The sequence below is a fragment of the Dreissena polymorpha genome, chromosome 10 (assembly GCF_020536995.1).
Source record: "Dreissena polymorpha isolate Duluth1 chromosome 10, UMN_Dpol_1.0, whole genome shotgun sequence".
Taxonomy (NCBI): Eukaryota; Metazoa; Mollusca; class Bivalvia; order Myida; family Dreissenidae; genus Dreissena; species Dreissena polymorpha.
Window position 1 is genome coordinate 85,466,021 of NC_068364.1, and position 27,311 is coordinate 85,493,331.

At 34.3% G+C, this 27,311-nt stretch overlaps 3 protein-coding genes across 7 annotated transcripts in view; 1 reads left to right on the forward strand and 2 right to left on the reverse strand.

Moving 5' to 3' along the window:
* The window catches only part of LOC127847168 (tripartite motif-containing protein 2-like), a 111,167-nt gene that overhangs the window by 52,380 nt on the left and 31,476 nt on the right, over window positions 1-27,311 (reverse strand). The window lies entirely within an intron of this gene.
* LOC127847170 (uncharacterized) lies at window positions 1,741-27,226 on the reverse strand. 3 transcript variants are annotated; one of them, XM_052378886.1, is made up of 12 exons: window positions 27,208-27,226; window positions 8,389-8,473; window positions 7,776-7,832; window positions 7,394-7,549; window positions 6,418-6,534; window positions 5,882-6,126; window positions 5,185-5,256; window positions 4,424-4,492; window positions 4,019-4,108; window positions 3,474-3,602; window positions 2,647-2,821; window positions 1,741-2,341 (listed from the first exon to the last, which is right to left on the reverse strand). In XM_052378886.1, the coding sequence occupies exons 3-12, from the start codon at window positions 7,792-7,794 to the stop codon at window positions 2,250-2,252; spliced, it is 1,164 nt and encodes a 387-aa protein (XP_052234846.1). In that variant the 5' UTR covers window positions 7,795-7,832; window positions 8,389-8,473; window positions 27,208-27,226; the 3' UTR covers window positions 1,741-2,249. The 3 variants fall into 3 exon arrangements, with proteins under 3 accessions (XP_052234846.1, XP_052234847.1, XP_052234845.1); XM_052378887.1 differs by lacking the exon at window positions 27,208-27,226 and having other exon boundaries at window positions 2,647-2,818; window positions 7,776-9,396; XM_052378885.1 differs by lacking the exon at window positions 27,208-27,226 and having other exon boundaries at window positions 7,776-9,394.
* Window positions 13,215-22,278, forward strand: LOC127847167 (uncharacterized). Its single transcript, XM_052378879.1, has 5 exons — window positions 13,215-13,298; window positions 13,584-13,663; window positions 14,173-14,263; window positions 17,827-17,954; window positions 18,947-22,278. The coding sequence occupies exons 3-5, from the start codon at window positions 14,259-14,261 to the stop codon at window positions 21,211-21,213; spliced, it is 2,400 nt and encodes a 799-aa protein (XP_052234839.1). The 5' UTR covers window positions 13,215-13,298; window positions 13,584-13,663; window positions 14,173-14,258; the 3' UTR covers window positions 21,214-22,278.

Consider the following 27,311-nt stretch of genomic DNA (forward strand, 5'->3'; position numbering starts at 1 on the left):
TCTTCACAATGAAAGCTGAAACAATATTTTAATAACAACAATATCAAAATGTACATAACATGTATGTTTACTTTATGACATAAATAACTATCAGTGTAATCTAGAATCACAACAAAGTAAAACCAACAACAATAAAAGTCAATGAACCATGCAAACGCGTGGCTGCTCCACTTTGAAGTTATTACTGTTACAGTACACTAAACTTGTTTGACATTGATCTCAAACAACTTATTACAGTGCAAATTGCATTATATTGTTATCCGTAATCATATTTTGTTATCTGTAGCTGTTATCAGAGATATCTTGGTCAAGACCACTTCAGAAGCAGGTGACACAATTGCTATCAACACATCAAAGATTCTAATCAAAATGTTTGAATTTGAAGAAATTGTATTACAATCAGAGGGCTATTGCAAAGTTCATTCCCTGAGTCTAATTTATTTCCTCATAATGAAAACACAATTTTTTTATGTTATTTCTTGATGCATCATATAATGTGTCACTTCAAAAACAAAAACAAGTTGATAGATTTTGCTTTAAATAATAAATACAGTGCTTTCATTATATACAATATTGTGTCAAGTAATTTTTTTTAAATAATCAATAGATATTGGTTTATATACTCCACAAGATATATGAAGCATGGTTATCAATTTAACTGTTTGTCTTAAATTCACCATTCAGCTCATGACGTAAACAAATTACTATATGAAACCTGATGTTCACATCCACCAAAAGTGTTCAACCCTTTACCACTTAGAAGCAAAGTGAAAATGGCATAAAACTATGCAGATCAGCCTGCAAGTAACTCGCAGTCTGTTCAGGTTTTATGCTGTTTGCTGCTCATCAGTATCTAATGTATGGAAATGTAGCCTTAACCCTTTCCTTGACAGCCATTTAGCCAATATAAGCCTCTCCAGTTACCACAAGACCTAGCTGCCTGCTGACCAGTGGCTGATAGCCATCTTATCAATATTAACCCTTCTCGAAAAAGTGCACTAAATGCGCATTTAATGCGCATTAAATGCGCTTTTAATGCGCATTAAAGCGCATGTTATTGGCACCGTATCTTTTGCTAAAAAAAAATACGGTGCCAATAACATGCGCTTTAAAGCGCTTTAAAGCGCATTAAAGCGCATTTAACTGTTTTTTCTGTTCAAATAATACACTTTTTGAGTGTATAAATGCACTTTTGTGTGTATTTTAAAGTGTATTTAAGTGTTTTTAAGTGAATTAATACGCTTAAGTACATTTAAGTGTATTAATTCGCTTACCGTTTTTTTTTGTTCCCCAAAAAGTACACTTTTAATATTATTTTAAGCGTTTTAATTTACTTAGGAAAACATGAAAAAATACACTTTAATACACTCAAGTGTATTTTTGTGAAAAAAATACGCTCAAGTGTATTTTTTGAGAAAAAAAATACGCTCTTGTGTATTTTCTGAAGAAAAAATACGCTCTAGCGTATTTTTGGGAAAAAAAATACACTCAAGTGTATTTTTTGAAAAAAAATACGCTCTAGTGTATTTTTGAAGAAAAAAAACGCTCAAGTGTATTTTTTAGTGTATAAGCGCACTTAAGTGTATCTTTGAAAATGTCTATTAAAAAAAACATTCGTTTTGATATGAAAAGTGGCCAGTTTAAATATGATCCAAAAGAACAACAGCAAATAAACTTTGAAATAAACACATTTATTAACATAAATCATTTTAAAATAAACAAGTAGTTAAGACCATTCATTCTATGGGTGCTTAAAAGCTTTTCCGCTTTCCTCTGCAACTGCCCCTGTCCCTATACTTTTTGGTTTACATTGCTCCATACAAAGAATGCAAATGAAAAATAACATGTCAATATATATACATTTTTTTCAAACAATATCACAATAAATAACAATGGCAAATAAAATATGTTGAAAGACAAAGACATAGGCTTACCAAATTGTCAAATAGCAAAAAAGTTAAAAAAAAATCTTTCTCAATTCTCACATGGTTGTTAATATTGTAAGAGATTATTTCTTGCCAAACTTGTAATGTGGCGCACAAATTATGTAAGTTTCTCGAATTTATTAAAAAAAAAATATCAAAGATAATTCATTCTAATTATTAAATATATTAGCACTATGGACATGGAAGCACATTTGAGATCTACATAACTTTAAAATTGAAAAACTTGAAAATATATACAACCATTTACAACTATTTACACACAAGATATCTCAGTTTAAACTATTTAGGAGCGACACACATTTTTTATCTTAACATTACAAACAATCTCCTCAAAGCACTTCGCATTTTGGTCTCGATGACTGATCGGTCAACCTCAAATTTGTGGGACATAACATCTGAAACGAAAAGTCATGAAAAATGTTAACAAGAAAACAATTGTATTTTAATTTTAGAGTTTGAAAAATGTATGAAGCTGTTGCAAAGTGAATATGTTGTCCTCATAGATACTGACAAGTGGTCTCCTTTCAGATCTTTCCAATATACGGCTTATATCCAAGATTTTGAGCTTGAGTACCTTAGTATACAGTAAGATTTTATTTAAATAACATTCATAATTGAAGTCTTATTAAATAACAATTTAATGCATAATTTGTTCTTTAAAAACCTGTTGCCATATATAGTTTAAATTCAAGATTATTACCAATGACAGCTTCTCGCTCAGCCTCTGGTAGGCCGACACGAGGATCCCCATTGGTGGTTATGCCACCCTTGAACGAACAGGTGGCCAGCTGCTCCTCTGTAAATACAGCTCTCATAGCTTTTGCCAGTGCCTTGGGCATTCTCCTCTCAAATCCGATCGCGCTTTCAATGATCTCCTGAAAAAAACAATTTAAAACAATAATGCATATGTGTTACAACACAAATGTAATATTTAATGAACAAGAGGTGTGTTTGTCAGAAACACCATGCCCCCTACTGCACCACTTTGAATTTTTTTTTTTTGTGATTATATCCCTTCAAAAACTATAACTTCCAGTGTGAAAATGATCTGTACCTGCCAAATGATAAATATAAATTATCTCCCTTAAAAGCTTATTACTTCCCTTGGATTTAGTTTTTTGACCTTGAAGGATGACCTCTACATTTCACCACTCAAAATGTGCAGCACCATGAGATACATATGCATGCCAAATATCAAGTTGCTACCTTAAATATTGCAACAGTTATGGCCAATGTTAAGGTTTTTGGACGGAATCACAGACGGGACTGACAGTTCAACTGCTATATGTCACCATACCAGGGTCATAAACGAATAGCATATAATTTATCATGTCAAGCATGTTTGTCCGACAGACTGTGATGCACCTATTTACATTTGGAAAGTTGTTGAACAGCTGCAACCTTAACATGTCCATAAAGCCTTTTTATGTTTTTATGCTAAAGGTCTTAGCTTTACATACAATTCAATTATTTAATCAACAAAAACTTTATAAAGACATCCTTGAGAAATTGTATTTATATACGTACATGTGCTGACGACCCATGTGCTGACGACCCCTTTGCTGGCGACCCATTTGCTGGCGACCCATTTGTCTGCAGCGAAGACCTATTCGTCTGCATCGACCCATTTGTCGGTAGCGTTGCCTTCTGCATAGTCTAAAAAAAAATATACATTGTTTTACTTAATGGATAGTCTACAGTTGGCATCTTAAATAAATGTATTCATAAGAGCTAAGGAGAAAACCACTTAATAATATTTTTTTCAGTTTCAAACATGTTCAGCCAAATGACATTTCTTCAATTTCATTTCATACTTAAACAAGGCTTGTGACCATAGGATGACATATGCCCCCTTTTTCCACATTTTAAATCTGGAAAAAGGGGGCATATGTCAAGGATTTTTCTAACCTAAACGCAAAGTGTGACGGAATTATAGCAGACAGTGTGATCACTATTTTCCCGCCTTCGGGGGCATAAAAATCAAGTTGATTATACTTTTTATGCAAACCTAGCAGCAGTTAATGTGTCAACTTAATAAGGCTATTATATAGTTAATAACAAAACTTTCTTACATTGCTGAAGTTTTGCAAGCTTTTTGGCATCTGGGGCATTCTGGGTGGTGTTACCGAAGTCTTGTGCCTCTCCTGCTGCAGATCTTTCACCTGTTTATAATTCCAAACTCAATGACTAGAAAAAACATAGCTTATTTTCTAAAAAAAATTTCGAATCAATATTTCAAAGCTTGGCATATGCGCTACACTCTGTAGGGAACTAATGTAACAAGTGTATGTAATATCCCTCAGGGCATCTCAGATACAACTTATAGAAAACTGCAGATACTTTGGCAAATTTTAATCTTGAGTTATCAATTTTGGTTTTGAGTTTATTCAGTTTTTAAATGTTTTTCACTAAAAATAATGTGTAAGGCCATGCAATAAAAACTAGCTCACACAAAATAATATGGGGTAAATATTTACCTGTGATTCTAGTTCAGCAATGCGTCTTTCCAATCTTTCAACAGTGGAGTCCTGGCATCTAGTTTCAGTCTAAACAGAATGAGATTAAAAGAATAAATTAAATTTTGACATTTTTAAACAAATATACATATAGAACATGTTGATGCTTTTATGCCCCCTTCCGAAGAAAAGGGGGTATATAGTTTTCGCACTGTCCGTCAGGCGGTCAGGCTGTCAGGCCGTCGGTCTGTCACACTTTTCGTGTCCGCTCTCTAATTCAATAGTTTTCATTTGATCTTTACCAAACTTGGTCAGAAGTTGTATCCAGACAATGTCTAGGTCAAGTTCGAATATGGATCATGCCAGGTCAAAAACTAGGTCATGGGGTCACTTAGTGCATTTTAAGGATTTAGCATGGTGTCCGCTCTCTAATTGAAGTAGTTTTCATCCGGTCTCCACCAAATTTGGTCAGAAGTTGTGTCTAGGTCAAGTTCGAATATGGGTCATGTCAGGTCAAAAACTATGTCACAGGTTCACTTAGCCTTAACCACTTAACCACTGGGCCACGACAACTTGACATTAAAGCTGCTACAAATAGATATCCATAAGTAAATAGATAAAAATCATTCTCGCAAAATCAAGTTTACATTTTTTTTATTTTTTTTCAGATGATACATTTTGTATTTGGATCAAACTAAATATTTATTGTGAAAATACTGTATTATATAGGCAAAGGCACATAAGGGACATATATGTGGGACAAATATTTGTAATCACTTTACCTGCTCTGTCTCGAAAGAGCTGTTCAGCATCGACAGGTAGGATCCACTGACGTGCTGGTTGATAACTGGTTCCTGTACACAAGTCCAATAATAATATTTAGAAAAAAAAATTATTTAAAAGTGCTCAAACACATTTTACTGTGCTTGTATTGGGCTAGATTTGCAAAACATTCTTGAATAATAAATGAAATTAGAATACTTATAACCAGGCGTATGCAGACATGGTGGTTAAATATGAAAGGGAGTGTTTGGAAAATCAGACAGTTCACAATGCAACATTCACTGGTCTACAAAAGCATTACTTAAATTGCAAAAAATGTGATGGCAAACAATTCTCTATGGTTGACGTTTGTACCCAACAAAACATTCAAACACGTAAATCATTGTTTGTTAATGGCTGTTTTATCAACCATCCTTACACCCCTCAAGTGTCCATATCTCAAAATTATCACGGCCCTGGGTGAACTTTCAACAAACTGTCCTGTGGGGCAAGTACTTTTACAAATTACTTGCCCTGACCAAAATGCCACATACTCACACATGAAATACACAATTTTTTTCGAATTGGTTTAGTATTGTAATATATAGATACCTATGATAAAACCTTATGTTGAAACTTTGAACATGTGACCTGCTGTAATCTAATACAAGTCATTTGATGATAAATAACAATGGTAATAATAAGCTTTAGTCTTACATCATACTGCCACTGCTGTGGAGAGGGGTCACTGTATTCATGATAGCTAGTAGACCAGCTTGGCAGCGGAGATGAAATCACTGGGAAAGGCGTCTGGTTCTGATTCTGGAGCACATGGTACGTCTGGCTCTCATGCATGGCAGGCGTCTGGATTGTTGGCGAACAGCTTGTTGAAAGCGCAGCAATTGGATGGGGTGACTGGGTTTGTGCTCTCCTTTTCTGCAATATGAGCATGGCTTGCTCAACTGAAAAAAATTTTTAGTGCAAGATATATTTACAACAGAAGTATACTAGTAAAACTGATTTTAAATGTCAATTCTTTGCCAGAGCCATAAAAATTGTCTCAAAAATGGAACCATTGTTTTATGCAAACAAATAGTTTACTTTACTTTGTCGAGTGGCTGCTCAATGAATCCACAAATAATAAGATTATTTTTAAAGTTGAGCGAATGCAGTTAGCCATATTATCCCCTACAAACATGAATGGCTAATGAGGAAAAAAGTTAATTTACTAATTTATTCTATAACTAAGTTACCAAGTGGGTTTTGTGTTGGATTTGAGATGGCCTCAGAAAAAGGAGCTGCAGAGACCACTGTTTCTTCTATTGCCTTTTTTTGCTTTTTGGTCTGCTTGCTGTTGTTCTTAAGCGAGTCTGCAAAATACATTTGTTCTTCATTATTCTATAACATGTTATTTACATACATTATATATACATTATAAACATGTATCTTACCAATATTAACATGCATTAAATGTCCAATCCATTTATTTGGAATGGAGTACAAGTTCATTCATCATCAATACTGTGGAAAGCATAAGACGCCTTTATTTGGTTGTTTTTTGGTAATTTCATAATGTTATCTTAACCAGTGTCGGTCTCAAGTTCAATAATTTAAATAGTAAAAAGCAATTACTGCATGGAAATGTATGTAATATAACAGCAGGGTTTTTTATCTGATTTTGGAGGCCTGGCCTTTTTAGGGGGAAAAAATCTCAAAAGCTGGATTTTGTGGGGGGGGGTCACACAAAAATTTTGGGGGAAATAAGGAAAGTTTCAAATACTCACTTTAACATATTTTACTGTTAAAGGTTAAAAAAATGGGGGGAAATCATTTTTTGGGGAAAAATTTTTGTCATAGGGAAAAAAAAAATAGGGGAAAGGGCCGAAATTGGCAGGTCTTTCAGAAGCGAAAAAGCTCTGGGCCGGTAAACGGCACCATTCCCAATGTAAAAAAATATATATATTTCCAAAAAAGGACATTATAATTCCCAATTGAAGGCCCCCCCCATTTTGTTTAAGATAACAACATTTAGTTCATCTCCTATCCAACTCTTCGAGTTGAACCTTAGTCAATATATATTGAAAACACTCAATTTTGAAGCATTTGGAAGCAAAACACTAATTTCCCAATTTAAGTCAGAACACCACCATTTTTCCAAATCCAAAGGGACCCGGCCCCATTCCCAAAATGTTGCAAACACTGTAACAGTTATAGTATAACAACACCTACCACATGAAGACTTAGGACGTTTTTTTGTTGGCTCGCCTACAGCAGCAGTCTTCAAATGCTCAACAGGCTGGCCTACAGCAGCAGTCTTCAAAGGCTCAACAGGCTGGCCTACATCAGCAGTCTTCAGAGGCTCAACAGGCACATCAATTTGTAGTCCTAAAATATAAGAGCCTCTTGAGGGGTGTGATTCAGAAACTTGTTGGGGTATAATAACATAAAATCATAAAAATCCTTGTCATGTATCAAAGGATAGCAAGCAGTGTCTTGAAATCTTCATGAGTGCAACCATAGCACGTCTTTTATCTATATATGACAAAGTATAAACAGGGGAATCAAACCAAAAACAGAGTAAAATAGTAATAATAATAATAATAATACTAACTTTGTAGATCCAGCGTCATCCCATTTCTCAGTTGCTTGCTCAGCGTTGCCCTGTCATCTAAAAGTTAAATGTATGGGTAATGCCTGATTTTAACACAAACATGACTGGTTTCTAAAAAAAGATGTTTTCATTTATAAAACATGTCCAAGAATTTAATTAAATATACTGATAATAAACATGAAAGAGCCAAATTGCTTGTCTATACATTTAATGCATAAGATCTTAACTCTTTATTATCAATCTATTCAGTCTGGTTTGATAGGCATTCCATATAAAACAATCAAGACTACAGTATAGAGTTAGTTTTATAAAGAAAATATGTGCAGTAGTAAATTCGAAATTCAATATTCATATATTGTCGGATAAGGAAATAACATTGCCACATACGCTCTGAAAGACTGTATAGCCTTTGACCGACATAAATGTGTAAAGTTTTAAAACCGGCCCCTTTTTTGTCTCTGCTAAAATGCTTAAACATAAGATATCCGGATTTAAAGTATATCCGGATTTAGGTACTTTGCCAACGATAATGTAGAACACGAACAGTAAATCAACACTCATAAATAAATCCGTTAACACTATTTACTACGGGTTTTTAAAATTATGATCTTACCTGATAACTCATAAATGTGAGCGCTGTACAGCTTTTCCTCCAAACTTTGCTTTCACAGCCTCTCCTACGGCATATTCGTGGATTTCTTTCCGCGGTGAAACAATGTTTGTTAAAGATATGACGGTAAACGTCGAATCCTCCCAAAATACTATTGCGTACATGATCTTAATTAAAATAGAACTTTGACCTTTGACTGTATTAATCTTTCACGGTTCAGCTCAATTACGTTAATGGCGCCTCAATCAACCAGAAAGTTCAAACGTCGAAGTGCGCGCCCTTTGTAAAGGATTTGTGGGATTGAAAATCGACCAATCAAAATCACGGTTCTGACTTTCGTAGCTTTCTGTCCAATCGGAAACCCTCGGACAATTCCGCCATAACGGCGATCGTGGTGTAGCACTGTCCGAAGCGTTCAGATTGGCTTTCTGTCATTGACGGAATTTAACGAGTAATCCCGAAGAAATACCGAGAACATAGATGCGCGTAGTCATATCAATGGCTAGAAAAAATATTAAACTTATGAGATTATTTTCAATTCAATTCATAATGCACATAAAAAAAAAATGCATTTTAAGGCATAACTATGTTACGAATAACCCTTTACAGTAACATATATGTATACAATTGACACACACATGTTTGAAAGGAACGATATTAAAATGTTGTAGCAATTTATTATTATTACATTATGTTTGAAAATAAGTCAGCCGTAAAGTAAATTCATTATTATGATTTGCATGCATATCGACAAATCAAAACATTGCTATGTTTATTTTTCATTATCACATTACGGTTTACGATACACCTGTATCGCGTGTTGTTCATTTAAGTACTCGTGAATCTCGGACATCGATTCCTACGCACATAATTGAAATGTGGTGATATTTTTCTTTTACATTGAATAACAATATTGGTGCAATAAATAATAGTGTTTCATACAGTTTTTTCGAAAGAGAGAATCTACAGTTGCGTTCAAGTCATTTGAGTAATATGTACACAAAACGTAATAAACAATAAACCTGTACAAAACAATGCAATACAACACAAATTTTATATATTGTCGGGAGGCATATTGACAAAATTAAATTTGCTATGAGTAGCAATTAACACCGACATTTATTGATAGCTTTCATTATATTTTCATTTGTTCTATTTATTTTGTTCATATGTATCCGATGTTGGCAAACATACAGTTTGATACTAAGAAAAAAGGATAACTTAAATACAGACGCAAAAACTAAAATTAAAAATATTTACATATTTGTTATCTTTATAGGTATGATTAAATTGGAAACAATCTGTATACAACTTTAATAGTCTGATAAGGGCACACGAATGCTTATTTTGACCATTCCCTTAATACCTTAATATGAAATTTAGGCAACATATTAAATTTTGCATTACGTCACTCTATTGATAGATCTTTGCATGAAATAACTGCTCAATACTTCTTCAAAGACCCGAATGTACCATAAATGTTGATAAGTGACAGATAGTCGTCTGCCACATGTAGGTTTATGACACTAAGTTGTTAGTTAGTAACTGTCTGGACATTATCTAATTTTAGCTTTCTTTCAAACTTACATCCGGTATTGAATACCCCGTTTATCACAACTTTGCAATCGTTTTCTGGCCTCGGGCTCTACAAGCGAAGGTACCATATGGCGTTGCATGGCACGTGCTTGCAATAGCAATAAATTATATCCTTCTATCGATAATCTTTGTTTACAGATCAGATTTAAAATGCTAAATAGATTTTATGTAGTTTAGGTAGAATGCTCATGATGGTTTTATAAGCGTAATACACCTTAATATTGATATCATAAATACTTTTTCGTTAAAACTTAAAATGCCTTTTATTTTAATAAAAATTCAATGTTAATTCCAATTTCCATTAAAATAAGCATAAGTTACATCATTAAGTGAATCATGCGAAGTTTATTTAGGTATCCGGACAAACGGCCCCGGAAAATCAGAACTATGTGGGGTTTTTTTCACGCCTCCGTTCAAAGATTTTTTCACAGCAAAGTCAAATCAAGTCAAATATTTCCTAAAGTTTCGTCGATAAACGTGATATTTGCTATTGTGTATCGGTATGAATTGTCTAACGTTTTGATGGCTGTTCTATTTCGAAAACAAACAAAGAACATATAATTGTTTATTAAGATTTGTGCAGAGTTATTCACATAAACCAATATATTCTAAAATCCCTTTTCTGAAACAATAACATTTGTTGATGTGGTAAATGTGTTTGCATCAAAGCTCTTGAAAAATGAAAGCTATTTATTCCTTCACGACCCCCTTTTTGCTTTCTATTCAGAAATAACTTTCCTTGTCTTTGAACGAAGAACTGTGAAACAATTACTTAATCGGTGAATTTAACAGTTTCTCGCTACGATGCTTTTGTAGTTTATTTGTATGCATGGACACTTTTTACAAATAACAAACAATTACTTTTAATTGATTAATCATAGATGTCTGGTTTAAATAAAAACATCGCCAATAAGCTTTAGAAACGCATTTTATTCAAACCCTAAAAATGAGTGCGAGGTTTTGTTTAAAATGAAACACTCGACAATTAAAGAATTCCATCGATCAATTTATAATTTGTTTCGGTAACTTAGATATGTAGACAAACTGTGACCCCCAATTTGTCTCGGAAAACGACGTTGATTATAACACATCGATATTAAGTAAGTGGAAGTCGTTAATGCTCGATTTAGTACGGAGAGTGGCCGCATTTTTTCCAATTAACGAAATACCCGATATTATCCATATAGTTCGTTTTTTTTTAGTTTGAAAAAAGTAGTGCTCGCTTTTTGTTTTCATCATTACAAACTAAAAAATACATTTAGCATGGTAATATGTGGTTAACAAAAGCGGGCGTCGTCTTTTCGTTCTGTAGTATGTCACTTATTTTATATACATATTCTTTTAGTACATACGAAAGAGGTTAAAATAATCCCAGAAATTTACTTTCATTTTCGCCTGATTCGCATATAGATAGTGCGCTTATTTAATATACGATATCATTAAACAAGCAATAACATACTACCATTCTGGAGGTTAATGATACTGATGACTTATAAATAAAATATATAATACAGTGTTATATATAAGCACTAGTATAGTCTTTTCCGAAACTAGCTAACTTCCAGATCTTAATAACGACTGATGTCCTATATGGACTCTCGATGACTTTTATTGATTGTAAATCGCATTTATATGTTCTGATATACCAAATCTCTTCCAATAAATGTTTAAGCAAGCAAACAATAGATTTTGCGTCTTTTAATGGGTTTATGTTAAAAAAAAACGAACTTAAAAACGCAGTTATAAAACGTTTACCTAACGTAATACTGCTTAATAACGTGAATAGCGTTGTACTGTCTGATATGCACTTGTTAAAAATGTGTCAAACTAACAGCAAACAATGGAGTTTCAATTAAATGCCAATTTTAATTTCCTAATTTGATGCAATTGTTTAAATAGAATACATACAGTCAAAGGAACTCTTATAACACAAAATCGATTCGAAAATTTAAAGTTGTCATCGGAAAAATGAAAACTGCCTTACGTGTGCTTGCAATTTTCTTTTTTAAATGTTTTTATACAAAATAATTCAGATTTCATAATTTTAGTTGAACCGATAATTTAAATCGTTCATATCTTTACGTATGGTCCTTCTTATATAAGATTATATATATCATGTGAATAAATTAGAAGTATCAAAGAAAACAAACATATTTGAGACAGAATTATTGAGGGCAACGTCTGATGAGTAAGTTCTCATCACATGGGGATCCTTGTCGTTATCTGCATTATGTAATTACATCGGAGAGGCGGTATTGTTCTAAAAACGCATGCTGGTATGACCCCGCGGTTTGAAACATTGAAATTTTATGACACTTAACTTCGGATAGATTATCTCGCGTCAGAAAAAAATAAACCGGAATTAACTAGATTATTTAACTTCTGGTTGCTAAACGACAACTGTGGTTACGAAATGCCATGTCGCTCACGTACGCATTGTTTAGCTATATTGTCATCGTTTAGAAAATTTCCGGAACCGCGCAAAAGATAATAGAAACGAGTGATACGTTATTTCAAAGATCTATTTTTTTTTTATAGATCTTTGGTTATTTGCAGTCGTGATACATCGACTTCATCTTAGACTATACCAAGCTGTATATTTAAGTCTAACTGCAGTGTAACCTCGCTTCAAAACATAGGAAGTCACGTGACACTGCAGTCATTGTTTACATCCGGTTTTCAAACTGAATTGAAAAATATGAACGATACAGACAGATTCTTCAAACCGTTATCTCAAATTGGTGAGTATTTTAAGAAATTTGTGTTATATTTCAATCGCTTCATAATAGTTAAAATAAGTCGGTGAAATGTAAAATATTTTGATGATAAGATTATATTATTATTGCTGTTAGAGGAGGACGGTCTCGTCCCAGCAACTTTCTTGGAATTAATCTCAAGTTAATTTTAATATGTATTTCGATATTGCGTCGTGTATAATCATTTTTTTTACGTGAAAAAACACACGTTTAGTTGCGTAAATTAGAAATAACGTAATTTGGAAACACTGATTGTACTTGTGAATATTTGTTTGCCTTTTAACCACCACCTTGTTAAAATAGTTTCGAACAAAATTTTGAGCTATACTATACTGAGCATATAGTACTTATGGAAGCATGTAGGATACGGTGTTGTCTATCATACGTATGTAAAACTAACAACAGATCAGTTTCTTCTTGTCTTTAGACCTTTTTGTTATTTCATTGTAGCATAATTTTTATTTATTTTTCATTTCAGGCACCTTGTTTATCTGATAGATGGCACTGTTTGACAAACATCCTAATGCCTTAAAGTGACCCACATCTGAGATGATTCTTCATGTAAGTGATTGTGAACAAGATGTCTGCATTTGGTTGCAATGTTAAAATATTTAAATATAATTAATGTCAGATTGTGAAGTATTTTATATTTTATTGCGTTTTAATAACTTGTGAGTTGAAGCTATGCCCACAGCATCCATGGTATTGTCTAAACAACAGAGCATATATCAATTAATAAGTGTCTTGCATAACCCCCCTTATAATTTATTTTGGTGTAACTTTTCTGATAATCTGAATCTCTGAAGTAAGTGGCAACTAGTTACTACAGCTATTTTTACATTTCAGGTCAGCCCATAGACCGGTTTAATTGCAAAGATTGATGCAACTTCATGCTGATTTCATTCAAGATGTTAAACGTCTATGATGTAAGTAAACTGTATTGCTAGCAGGGCATTTGTTAAAAAATATGTGAATATAACATCCAATACCTAAAAACTGTGTCGGATGTTGTTGTCATTTAACAAAAATACTAAACAAAAATTCAAAAGTTTTACAAAGTTTATGACAAGTTCAATCCTCATGAATAAACATGCTGACAGGCATTTCAAATTATTCTTTACAAAACACAACCAGTTGTTTTGAAATATTTCTGCTAACCAATCCTTGAGGCATAACTTGATTATATATAAAGACAAAAAGACATGTTGCACAATAATAAATAGGCAAATGGCCTTGGCTTGAAAACGTTGTTTTTTCTACATGATGGTTTGGCCTTTGATCGTACGCCTAAACAGACTGTCTCATAAGATAAATTTGGTTTTCGGGCACATTGAAGTGCGGTGGGGGGGGGGGGTAGCGTTGTAAATGGTTTCATTCATGTGAACGTGATGACTATTAGAGCTAAGGTAACCATTTATTTATTATCTTTTTTCAGGTGTAAGTTGGAACAGTGTGATAATGTCATGCTGAAGGTGCACATTAGAGAAAACATCCGACCTGATTCCTGTCTAGCATCCATCCATGATGTAAGTGCATTATCAATCCACAAAACACCCTACGGTTACTGAAAACTCAATTTGCTCAATTTGGCTATACAAATGTATGTATGAACAAGAGTGCCAAACTGTCACAAGATACGCCCGTTTTAAGGCTTTGGACAACTTGATAACTTTACCATGACCCATATTTGAACTTGACCTACATATCATCTAAACACAACTTCTGACCAAAGTTAGTGAAGATCTGATGAAAACTACTTCAATTAGAGAGCGGACACCATGCTAAATGCTTGAAATGCACTAAGTGACCTCGTGACCTAGTTTTTAACCTGGCATGACCCATATGAGAACTTGACCAACATGTAGATATTGTCTAGACACAACTTCTGACCAAATTTGGTGAAGATCGGATGAAAACTACTTCAATTAGAGAGCAGACACCATGCTTAATGCTTTAAATGGTTTAAGTGACCCTGTGACCTAGTTTTTGACCCGGCATGACCCATATTTGAACTTGACCTAAATATTGTCTAGATACAACTTCTAACCAAGTTTGGTGATTATCGGATAAAAACTACTTCTTTTAGAGAGTGGACACCATGTTTAATGCTTGAAATGCACTAAGTGACACATGTTTGGTGAAGATCGGATAAAAACTATTTGAATAAGAGAGCGGACACTGCTGTGGACGCCCCCCGAACGCCCGCCCACCCACCGACCCGCCCGCGGCCAAGGTGAAACTATAATATGTCCCTTTTTTAAAACGGGCGTATAAAAAGGGCCATAACTCTTACAAAATGTTTGTTACAGTTTTCTGCTCTTGTTTATAGATTGGGGTCATGTTGGTAAAGAAGAATGCAAAATATGAAAAAAATATGTCAATGGACATATAAAATATTTGAGATGGTACGCAAACTTTAACATAGATTTATCAAGAATATGCATATTCTAAGTGGAAAAATAAAGAAACATAGAAAATCTAAGTGAAACTAGAGCTTTGTCACTGAATGTGACTTATACCCCCATACCACTTTGACGCAGGATAAAAAGTTGTTTAAAAGTTTCGGATGAATACAATTTGAATTAGAGTCCGGACAAAGTGGCGCCGTTGAAAATGCACTAATTGACCCTATGACCTAGTTCTTGACCCGACATGACCCATATTCGAACTTGACCTAGATATCAACTAGATGCAACTACTGACCAAGTTTGGTAAAGATCGGATGAATACAATTTGAATAAGAGTCCGGACAAAGTGGCGCTGTTGAAAATGGACTAATTGACCCTATGACCTAGTTTTTTACCTGGCATGACCCATATTCGAACTTGGCCTAGATATCAACTAGATGCAACTACTGACCAAGTTTGGTGAAGATAAGATTTATACAATTTGAATTAGAGTCCGGACAAAGTAAAATGCACTAATTGACCCTTTGACCTAGTTTTTGACCCAGCATGACCCATATTCGGACTTGACCTAGATATCAACTAGATGCAACTACTTACCAAGTTTGGTGAAGATCGGATGAATACAATTTGAATTAGAGTCCGGACAAAGTGGCGCCGTTGAAAATGCACTAATTGACCCTATGACCTAGTTTTTGACCCGGCATGACCCATATTCGAACTTGGCCTATATATCAACTAGATGCAACTGCTGACCAAGTTTGGTGAAGATCGGATGAATACAATTTGAAATAGAGTCCGGACAAAGTGGCCCCTTTGAAAATGCACTTATTGACCCTATGACCTAGTTTTTGACCCGGCATGACCCATATTCGAACTTGGCCTAGATATCAACTAGATGCAACTGCTGACCAAGTTTGGTGAAGATCGGATGAATACAATTTGAATTAGAGTCCGGACAAAGTGATGCCTTCCGCCCGCCGCCCGCCGCCCGCCCGCCGCCCGCCCGCCCGCCAAGGGGTTTCACATAATACGTCCCGTATTTTATACGGGCGTATAATTATATTTTGAAAGAAAACAGATTTTAGAACTTTCTTAGCTAACATTCTAAATAACAGAATTTTTGGCTTCTTATACAGATTTCTTAATTAGCACCAACCTAGATAGTGACTAAGTGTAGAAATGGTAGTGCTGCAACGATATATCGGTATATATCGCAATACGCAATCCGCGTATTGTATTGCGATACGATTTTCATCATACCGGTACAAAAATTCTACAAAAAATCATCCACATTTCGCCCAGAAAAGCCATCCGAAATAATGATATCAAAGAAAACAAAACAAATCGGTGTTTAGAAAAAATAAATGTGTTACGTAAAACTAGCATTGTTAAAAGTCTAGTATACGGAGTAGCGTTGTTACATGGGAGTCCGCAAGAGCATCTTTTGCGTGTCATACTGTTATATTTAAGATGAAGCTTATGTAAATACGATAAAAAAACACAATTAATTACATAATAAAAATATAAATTAATGTTATTATAAACAGAAGTAATAATGATCCAAAACAAATTACGTAACAGTATTCTGATAAGTTACACGACCGGCTTTTAAACATCCACAATTCTCTTTCGGGTTATTAATCTTCTTGTCGGCTTTTGTAATAGTTCTCAAAATGGCAGACGAAACGAACGCCGAGTTTGACTTTATAGACATTTCCAAGGGAAAAAGTGTTGTTTTGGGCATATTTAAGTCTTAAAAGGAAGAGAGAAACGAATGAGATCGAGGAAGGGGTAGGATATTGTAAGCGGTGTAAGGATGGTGTCAAATGTTGTGGCGGAACATCTAATTTGTTCTCGCACTTGAGCGGCACACAAAATTTTGTAAAATGAGCAATAAATATGCTTTACCAGTTTGAATAAAACAGTAATGACTTGGTCATATTGTACTTGTAGCATATTTATAATAAATTAATGTTAATGTCCCAGAGATTTATTCTATAAAGTATACAGCACACAATTGCGCAGAATTTTTAATGTTTAATGGGAATATCCAATGGACAAAATGACAATACTAATCTTTCATTTATAACAAAATTCTTTGTAAAGCCAAAATAAGAGTTAATTGTGTTTATAATGCATTTTGTAAAAAAGGCTAGAATTGCCAATAGGATATAACTAGAGCCTAAACATACAATACAAAGGTTATGTTCATGTAATTAAGTTGGTTTTGGTGATTAGCTGGCGAGTTATAATTCTGGTACAAGTAAGCAATATATTGCAATATATTGCAATACGGGTTTTTGAACTGACAATATATTGCAATACGGTTATGGCGTATTGTTGCAGCACTAAGAAATAGTAAGAGAAGTGTTTTAACAAAATGTAATATTCTGAAATAGCTTCGCAAAAGCCATGCATAATCCTGTACCACAAAATGTTTTGCCTGACTAACCAAGATGGCTAGTTAATCTACACAATGAAAGTTTTTAAAACAATGTTTCCATCATTATTCATTCAATTAATTTCATTTATCCAAATAATTTTGTTCTTCACCGAATATAACTTGTTCCTTCACTGACTATAACTTTGTTAACTTGTCGATATACTCTGCTCATATTTTATTTGCTGTTTAAATTTGTCTGTGTTTTGAAACCACAACAAAGTTCAATAACCTTTTTCAGGGAAGGCCAGGTGTATCTTGGACCCCAAAGTAACCAACAGACATGCCATGTTTGTGGTTTACGTCTTTCAAGTAAACAACGTCTTCAGACCCACATGAGGAGCAAACATCCCTCCGCTGATATGCCAGGTAAGAAGGGTCTTATGCTAAAATTTGCTGGAATTTGACAATGGTCTTTTACATGGTAACATGAGCTTTTTATCCACGCAGAAATTTTTTGAAGGGATATAGTTATTGTCTCCGTCCGTCTGTCCTTCTGTCCGAAACTTTGTCCAGAGCATAACTCCAAATATATTCAATGGATTTACTTTAAACTTAGAATATAAACTCCAACACTATATAACTAATTGATCCTTGAAATTTAAATAGATGAAACAGGTGCCATGTTTTACAAATATTATTCTACTGTCTAAAACCAATGTTCTCATACAAGCAAACACATTTCGGCAGGGATTTGGCACTACTGTTACAAGCTCTTGTTAGGGAGGTGGCTGTCTATTTCTTGTGTGTTATTAATGACCCTATCATCGTGGACACTTTTTAAGGTTACAATTTATTCATTTCATTATTCCTGTCAATTTCATCTTGGTATGATTATATGTGTGGTTGTTTGTTTAATCAATACGATTTTAACGATAAAGATTTGAACTGACTTACGAAAATACTTTCCAACTTGAGATCATAAAGAAATAAATTGGTAGCACATTACCATCCCCTTTGCTAAGATATTTTTTTGTCGCATACTGATTTCATTGTTGAGGACTACTGATTTACCATTTGTCATGTCTGTCCTTCAATGTTGTTTTGTCAGATTGTCTGGATGAAGCAATGTTCAATAAATAATTGAACTATCTTTTCTTTTTCACAACAGTAAACAATAGTTGGAAAATTGACACTTCATTTAATTATAAAACATATCATGAGTTAAGGACAATATGAAATGAATGCACCATTTATATGTGGTAGGGCTATACATCTTTGCCTTTTTCAGATATTTTATTCTGTGTTTTGACAGTAGTGCTTATTTGGAAATGCTGGACGAGTTTGGATCATGTTGTATAAGGAGTACTGTCACATGGCTATCTCCTAGCTTTTTTAATTATTTTCTTTTTCTTTTTTAGATGATCTGCTGACAGACAGAGGATCATACAAGGCATACGAATTCGATACATCATTGCCCGTCCCTAAAAGGACTAAAATAAGACATCAGTCCAGAGCTGACCACAAACCGAGGGACCCACCTGTTGAAACGGTTACTCAACAAAGTGAAGATTTGTATGAACCATCAAATGAAGGCCCTGAGAGCAATTCTTCATTGACAACAGATGGAACAATCATATCTAGCCAAGACAAATGTTCGGCGGTTCTGACATATATATCAAAGATGCGCCTGACTGGAACAGCATCAGATCAGCTCATAAGACTGCTGAATATCTGTGGGAGCGTAGACCTGTCAAAAGAAGACGTGAAACAAACTGTAAATGACGCACATGTAGAAACAATTGATTATTGTGAGCTTTGCTCATGTTTGTTTCCCGAGGACAAAGACATCTTTCATTGCGTTTCCCCAATATGCAGTGGATTACGGTTCTTGGGACCAGCTGAACACCAGCATTTGAAACGAAGCAAGTCATACTTCGCTACATCTTCCATTCATTCACAGATATTGGATATCATGGAAAGAAATAAATTAGTTAACAATGGAATCACTCTTACTATGAACACGGATGGAGTGCCCCTTTACCATTCTTTGGCTGTCAGTCTCTGGCCAGTTTTCCTGGTGCTAAATGAGTTGAGGCCTTCCGAGAGGTTTCTTATGAAAAATGTAATTGTCTGGGGGATCTGGCAGGGAAGAGGAAAGCCTGTTTTTAGGACTTTCCTGAAACCTCTCACCACAGAGCTAAACTCTCTTCACCACAATGGAATCATGCTAGATGGAAAAAGAGTTGATGTCACCCTGACGTGTGTCACAATGGACCTTCAGGCAAAATCGCAAGTTATGGAAATGGTCCCCCACAATGGACAATGTTCATGTGTTACTTGTGAAATAGAGGGTGTTGTGGAAAAAAAAGGAAAAGGCCACACGAAAGCCTTTCCTGTATCAGACCCATGTCCCTTAAGAACAAGCTGTTCAATACTGAAAAATGCAGAAGAAGCTATATTGACTGGAAAGGCCCAAAAAGGAATCAAAGATGTCTCCGTGTTGTTCGATGTGGACCATTTTAATCCAGTCCATGGGGTTGTTCCAGACTATATGCATGGTGTTCTGCTGGGAACAACGAGAAAGCTCCTTACATTGTGGACTGGAAAAACATCAAAGGGGCAGCCATATTATATTGGAGGGCAAGTAAAAGAAGTTGACAGAAGACTTTCTGATATGCGACCAACTGACAACATGTCAAGACTTCCAAGGTCAATAAATGATCATTTGAGCCATTGGAAGGCATCCGAATTTCAGCACTGGCTGCTGTTCTATAGTGTCCCCTGTCTCCAAGGTATTCTTCCGCCTCAATATATGGAAAACTTGTGTTATCTGGTTGAAGGTGTTTTCAAATTGTTAGGAGAAAATCTTGAGAATGAAGTCATCGACGAAGCCGAGCTAAGCTTGACAAAGTTTCAGATAACTTTTGAAAACATGTATGGCGTGGAACATTGTGGCCTGAACATTCACAATATTGGATTTCATATAGCCAATTATGCAAGACTCCATGGGCCGCTGTGGGGCTGGTCATGCTTCTCGTTCGAAGACATGAACGGGACTTTGCTAAAATCAGCCCATGGGACTGGCAACGTTTGTCGGCAACTGTTGCAGACAATGCTAGTGCAGAAAAAGTTGCATGGTGAGGCTGCTGCCATACAAGATGACAATCTAAGGGATTTTGCATTGGACATGTTGACCACTGGAAGAAGGACAAAAACAAAAAAAGAATGTGAGAACTGCAGTTTGTTGGGGAAGATGCATCCAGTCGACGTCCAAAATCTGCAAGTCGAACAAGAGGTGAAGCAGTACACTGGAAAAGATGTCTGCTCCCTCCAGAAGGTACATCGAATTAAATTAAAGGGACAACTGATCTCGTCCAAAAATTACAAACGAATGCAGAAGAGAAACTGCCACACGGTTTTGTTAGACAATGGATGCATTAAATCAATAGAGTTTTTTGTATATGACGCTGTCAGCAACAAATGTTTTGCGTTAACTCAAGACCTGAAAGTGACTGGGTTGCTTCATAACAGTTTGACCCATTTAATTAAAGTTGAACATGGCAGAAAGAATGAAATTGTGCCAGTCAATGCATTTGTGGAAAAAGTGATTTGCTTAGAAGGATTTAAGGACTGTGTCTGTATGGCAAGATTACCCACTTTTTACAATCACTGTGTGTACATGTAGATGTTCTGTGTTTTGTTATGAATTTTCCACCGTGTATTTCTGATGTGCATGGAAATATAGTGAGACATATATTTAATATGTTATTCCAGGGAATAAAATAGCTTTTAAAAACCTGAAGTTATAAGCCAGTGCTCGAAATGTTCATGGGTCAAATGTAACTTTCAGGGGCCAAAATACTGAAGTGTAGATACAGTAGTTTGTTGCTGAATATTTGTTGTTTGCTCTACCAACATTGCTTTGTATAACTTTTAGTATATGTATTGCATTACTAAAAACAACATTTTGTGTACTATAATGTACATTTTATGTTAAGTTACATGATACCATTTGTATCAAAATGATTCAAGGCAGAAAATATGGAGGAGTATGACAAAACAGCAAAATGCTTGCATCAAAAAGCAGGATTCTGCTTAAATTGAAATCCTTGTATTACATTCAATGTATTGCATTATACACTGCATTATATGTTTTTGCAATAGGGTTTTGCCATTATTACAACATGATCCTCTTAGTGTTTTCATTATTTGCTGTAAAATGTTCTGTTCAGAGTTTACAAATTCATCATAATGTAATATTGGTTTATAAGTCTGCATAGGTCATATGAGGGCTCAATAAAAGGGCAATTTATAAACTTGAATTTAAACTAGTAATAATGCAATTAATGATATGCATGTCAACACTTTCTTGGTGAAAAGGCTATTTCTTAAAATAGTAATTACGGTTGGTAGTAAAGTGTAAGCCTAAAGATTGTCTATTGTTTCGTTTTGAATAGATAGTCTTGAATACGGCTTAAAATAATTGTTATGGATTAAAAACCTTCGATAATTTTAAAAGATTGTCTCAAATACATTATGTCTCAAATAAGATGTAAATATTAATCAACTGAGCTTATTTTAAAAAAAGGCCATTGTTGTTCAAATATTTATTATGAAAAGTATTATTTTCTTGATGTTTTCAAATAATCAATAAACATTTGATAATGTCATAAATAACACTTGTATTTGTGTTGTTTTTGTAAATACTACTAATATATAATGTTGATGTGAATAAAGTTGTTGAAACGTATGAACTGGATGTTGTGTTAGTAAATCTTTAAGTTTCTTGAATAATGACACTTTTGTTTTCATTCACTATATAGTATACATTCTTTCTTTTTGTTCCGACTTGTAATTAACTTTCACTGATTGAACTGAAGTATGGACAAAAATGTAATTAAAAAGAATGATGTTCCATTCATAAGCTTCAGAGGTTGTAAGTGTGCTGAACATTTTGATTTTATGCCCTTAAGATAGAAAAAAATACTTGTTTTCTTGATTAAATTTTAAGATAAACAAAATATTTCTTTTAAAAGATAAGTACATTTGTTTCTCAAGTATAAAATATGTTCAGACCCAGAAAAGATACACTTATTAATACACTTAAATACACTTAAATTGAAAAGACGCACTGTCTTGGAAAAGATACAGTTAAAAATACACTTCCATTGAAAAGACGCACTCAATCATGAAAAAGTACAGAAAAAATACACTTGGCAATTCAAAAGATTATGAAAAAACGCGCTCCAATTTCGAAAAATACACTTTAATGCACTTAAGTGTACTTTTAAAACGAAAGACGCAGAAAAAATACACTTTTTTGGAGAAAGCGCAGAAAAAATGCACTTATTAAAGTGTATTTTGTTAAAAAGCGTATTTTATTTCGAGATGGGATATCAGTACCCCATCTTTACAGGCATTATTGGAACAACGCTGTTTTATGACCATCATTGCTTTTGAACCTGATATTCTCATAAAAATTGAAATATTATTGAAAAATACATATATGAAAGCTTAAGCTAATAAAATTTCCTTTCCTGTGGTGTAAACTGTATGTTTCTACCTTAATTTATTGGTCAGTTATAGTCATGCAAAGTTGACCGTTGTGTGTTTTACTGCGTTTCAATGCAAATCTACCTCTTTGGAAACGCAACCGTCATTGCCTTTAAACCTGATTTTCTCATAAAAGTTGAAATATTATTGAAAAACACTCAATATGAAAGTTTAAGCTAATAAAATTTCCTTTCCTGTGGTGTAAACTTATGTTTCTACATTATTTTATTCATCAGTTATAGTCATGTAAAGTTGACCGTTGTGTGTTTTACTGGGTTTAAATGCAAATCTCTTTCCAGCTCATATAGAAACTTTGCGAAGTTGGTGTGTTGAATCAAATACAAATAATTATATTTTGGAATATTAATTTTTTTTTTCTTACTTTCCAAACTACAATTCTTCTTTCTTGAAGATTTTTTTATTTTATAAATTCATTCTGCAAGCCTCAAAATTCATGTAAATTCTTATAAATAACTAAAGAAAAACACAGAGTTTCTAAAACAACTTCATGCATTTTCAAAATCAATTGTATTATTTCTTTTAAAATTCGTACAATACTTGGTATTTCTATTACATTCATTCACCAAATGATTTATAAACATTTATAGATACCAGTAACAATTTAATTGGATGTTGCATAATGTGCCATGAATATTCATATAATTAATTTGCATTTTGCATTTTATTACCGATCGAAATCCGGCAATGTTGGCGTCTTCAATAAGTCTTCAGTTCATGTATTTATTTGCAAAATTCCAATTTTAAGCGGCTACTTTATTATCGAATACTCCAGTTTATAATCTGATCGCCGACATATAACTTTATAACCCAGAAGTCGCCGACAAACCCGTGTATTCATGTACCAAATTACAAAACGCCCAGGAAACATGGCACGCGCGCCAATGTCATCTGAAGACTACTGCTGCGTCCGGTAAACATGTTTATTCAAAGTGTCTAGAACCCGTGTTTCTTATCCCTAAATGTTAAATTAGCACGTGCGCTATTAATTATTATGTTGGTCAGTCCAAAGGCATATTGAAGACCGCCGACTGCGTCTTTGTTTTGTTGCTCAATCAAGCACCGATTATCCAATATTCTGTGTATTACGAAACACAAACTTTAGATAAGCATGTGTCGTTTGTAAAAACATTTAAGTGTACATGCCATTAAACATATCGATGTAATTCTCGTATATGATCTCGGAAACAAACATTTACGATATAATGGAATCAAACAACAATAAGAATGAAATCGATTTTCACCCAAATCATATTATATCCCTATGGAACGTGTTTACTTTTGCGACATTTTTAACAAGTTATAAATACGTTTTCGGAAAATGTCCAAATTAAATACGGTTCGAGAATAGCAGTTATTTAAGAACATTACGAATTGCCCGAAGCGCACACATCCCGGAACGTGATTTACTCATTTCAAATGGTAAACCCTCGTCTTGATTGGTCACCAATTGCATCATAACTTTAAATAGCAACATTACCGGATATTTACTCGACAGTTTAGAAAAATTATGAACGCAGGTGTATATGCATTTCTGTTACACTTAAAACATCATTTTAAGCATTTAAATAGCAAATTAAATCGTGCCGCGTAAAAACGCGTATATATCAGGTAATAGATAGGGTAGTAGAAATGCGTAGATAACAGGGAATCGATACAGGCGTAGATACGCGTATTTGACAGGGAATCGAAAGGGTCGTAGAAACGCGTACCTGTCAAGGAAAGGGTTAAACAAGAGATGTGTTTGTCAGAAACACAATGCCCCCTTCTGCGCTGCTTTGAAGCCATATATTTGACCTTGACCTTGAAGGATGACTTTGACCTTTCATCACTCAAAATGTGCAGCTCCATGAGATACACATGCATGCCAAACATCAAGTTGCTACCTGAAGCGACATAGAAGTTATGAGCATTTTTTCGAAACCTAAATGCAAAGTGTGACGGAAAGACAGACGGACGGACGGTCCGATCACTATATGCCCTCCTTCGGGGGCATAAAAATTAAATCAAGTAAAAAAGGTCTTAAATTAAATATAACTTTCTAAGGGACAACAAATGTGTCAAAATACGTATCTAAGTGCTAGGGTTAGATCCCCGATCTAGTTTTTGTCCTACTGTCAATATTAAGTCAATGGGATTTATATTCCTGTTATTAATTAGCAACAAAGCTAGTATTGACTGTGTTTGGATAAAAAAAAAGTCATGACTGGAGTGGTTTCAGTCAGCAGCTCACAAAAAAACATGCGTGTCAAAAATATTCCATATGCTTGTCTAACGTCACGTTTTTTGTTTGTTTTGTTCCGGGATAATTACCTCACTTACTTTTCTTCTTTGTCTGTACAAAACAAGTTGTAGATTGTGGTAGTATCTGTTATAAAGCAACATCCCAAAACAAGGAACAAAATTGTTAAAAAACCAGGTTTTCAGTTGAAAAAAGTCTTAAAAAGGGAGACAATTCAAAATGTGTATTGTTAACCCCCTTGTGTACAATTGACCTTGATTTCAATTAGAAAAAAAACTGATAAAGAGAAACAACTTCAGATCAAAATGTGAATTGTTACTGATTGTTCATATTTACATAGTTGTTACAAAATCAATTTATTTTTAGTTGTGGTGACCTTGACCTTGAAGATGTTGACGTAGTTCTTTCGCGTGACACACCGTCTAATGATGGTGAACAAATATGCCAAATGATTTTAAAATCTGACAATGAACGACAAAGTTATGGCCCAGACAAGCTCATTTATGGCCATGTTTGACCTTCAAACTCAAATTGTGTCCTTGACCTTGGAGATATCGACATAATTCTTTCGAGCGACACACCGTCTTATGATGGTGAACAAATGTGCCAAATGATTTTAAAATCTTACTATGAACAACAAAGTTATGGCCTGGACAAGCTCATTTATGGCCATTTTTGACCTTCAAACTCAAATTATGACCTTGAGATTGGAGATATCAACGTAATTCTTTCGCGCGACACACCGTCTTATGATGGTGAACTAATGTGCCAAATAATTTCAAAATCTGACAATGAATGAAAAAGTTATGGCCCGGACTAGATTGTTCCGCCCGCCAGCACGCCCGCCCTCCCGCCCACATTGCAAATCTAATAACCAGTTTTTTCCTTCGGATCACCTGGTTAACAAGACAATTGCCAAGCAATAAAAGTCCCCTACCGGCTCCACCATTGTCAGAAATTCCACTATTGTCAGAATATTTTTTTTATTTGTTGCCATAGCAACCAGAATTTTTGACATAGGAACAAAATGAAATGACGTGCATAATGTCCATATTGCCATCTATCCATGTTACAAGTTTCATGAAAAAATATTAATAACTTTTAAAGTTATCGCAGGATCCAGAAAAAAAAACCATTTTCAGCAGTATTTCTAGTCTATTTGTTGCCAGGACAACCACAATTTTTGACGTAGGAACAAAATGAAATGACGTGCATAATGTCCATATTGCCATCTATCCATATTCCAAGTTTCATGAAAAAATCTTTAGAACTTTTAGAGTTATCGCAGGATCCAGAAAAGTGTGACAGACTGACGGATACAAAACCATAAGCCCCCTCCGGTGAAACCAGTAGGGGACTAATAAAACTCACACATGTTCACAAATTTTAACAAGGAATACATTACTTACAAATGCTACTTCTATTTGGCTCAAATATCCAAACGCTTCCCTTAAACTTTGTTAAGTTAATGATTTTTAATGCTCCTGTTTAATTTAAAGTATGCAAAACACATTTAGGCGTTCCCAACTTAAAATCCACCACTCTTAAAGCTATAAGGGTTAGCTTTCCGTTAACATTCCTTCCTAACTAATGAAACTGTGATTAAATCAGACAAAATGGGACCAAATACCCTAGCTGTTTTATTTTGTTAATTTCCTGATAACAAATTAATGAACATGGTTTCAACAGAAAATATTCTTGAAACAATTTGAACTGAACTGACCAACACATTGTTCTAATGAAATTACACCAATTTCTATAACAACATCACAATCTACTAACCCCAGCCCAAAACCATAAACACAATTTAATTCATTCCTTAGATGATATTCAACTTCAACCCTAAGTAAAGTCCTTAAATATTACCAGTTCAGAAGTCCCAACACTATCCACTGACTATCCCTGTACAGAAAGTCATTAGAGCACATCTTAATTAAAATATTTCATTCTTTAATCAACCTGAATGAGCA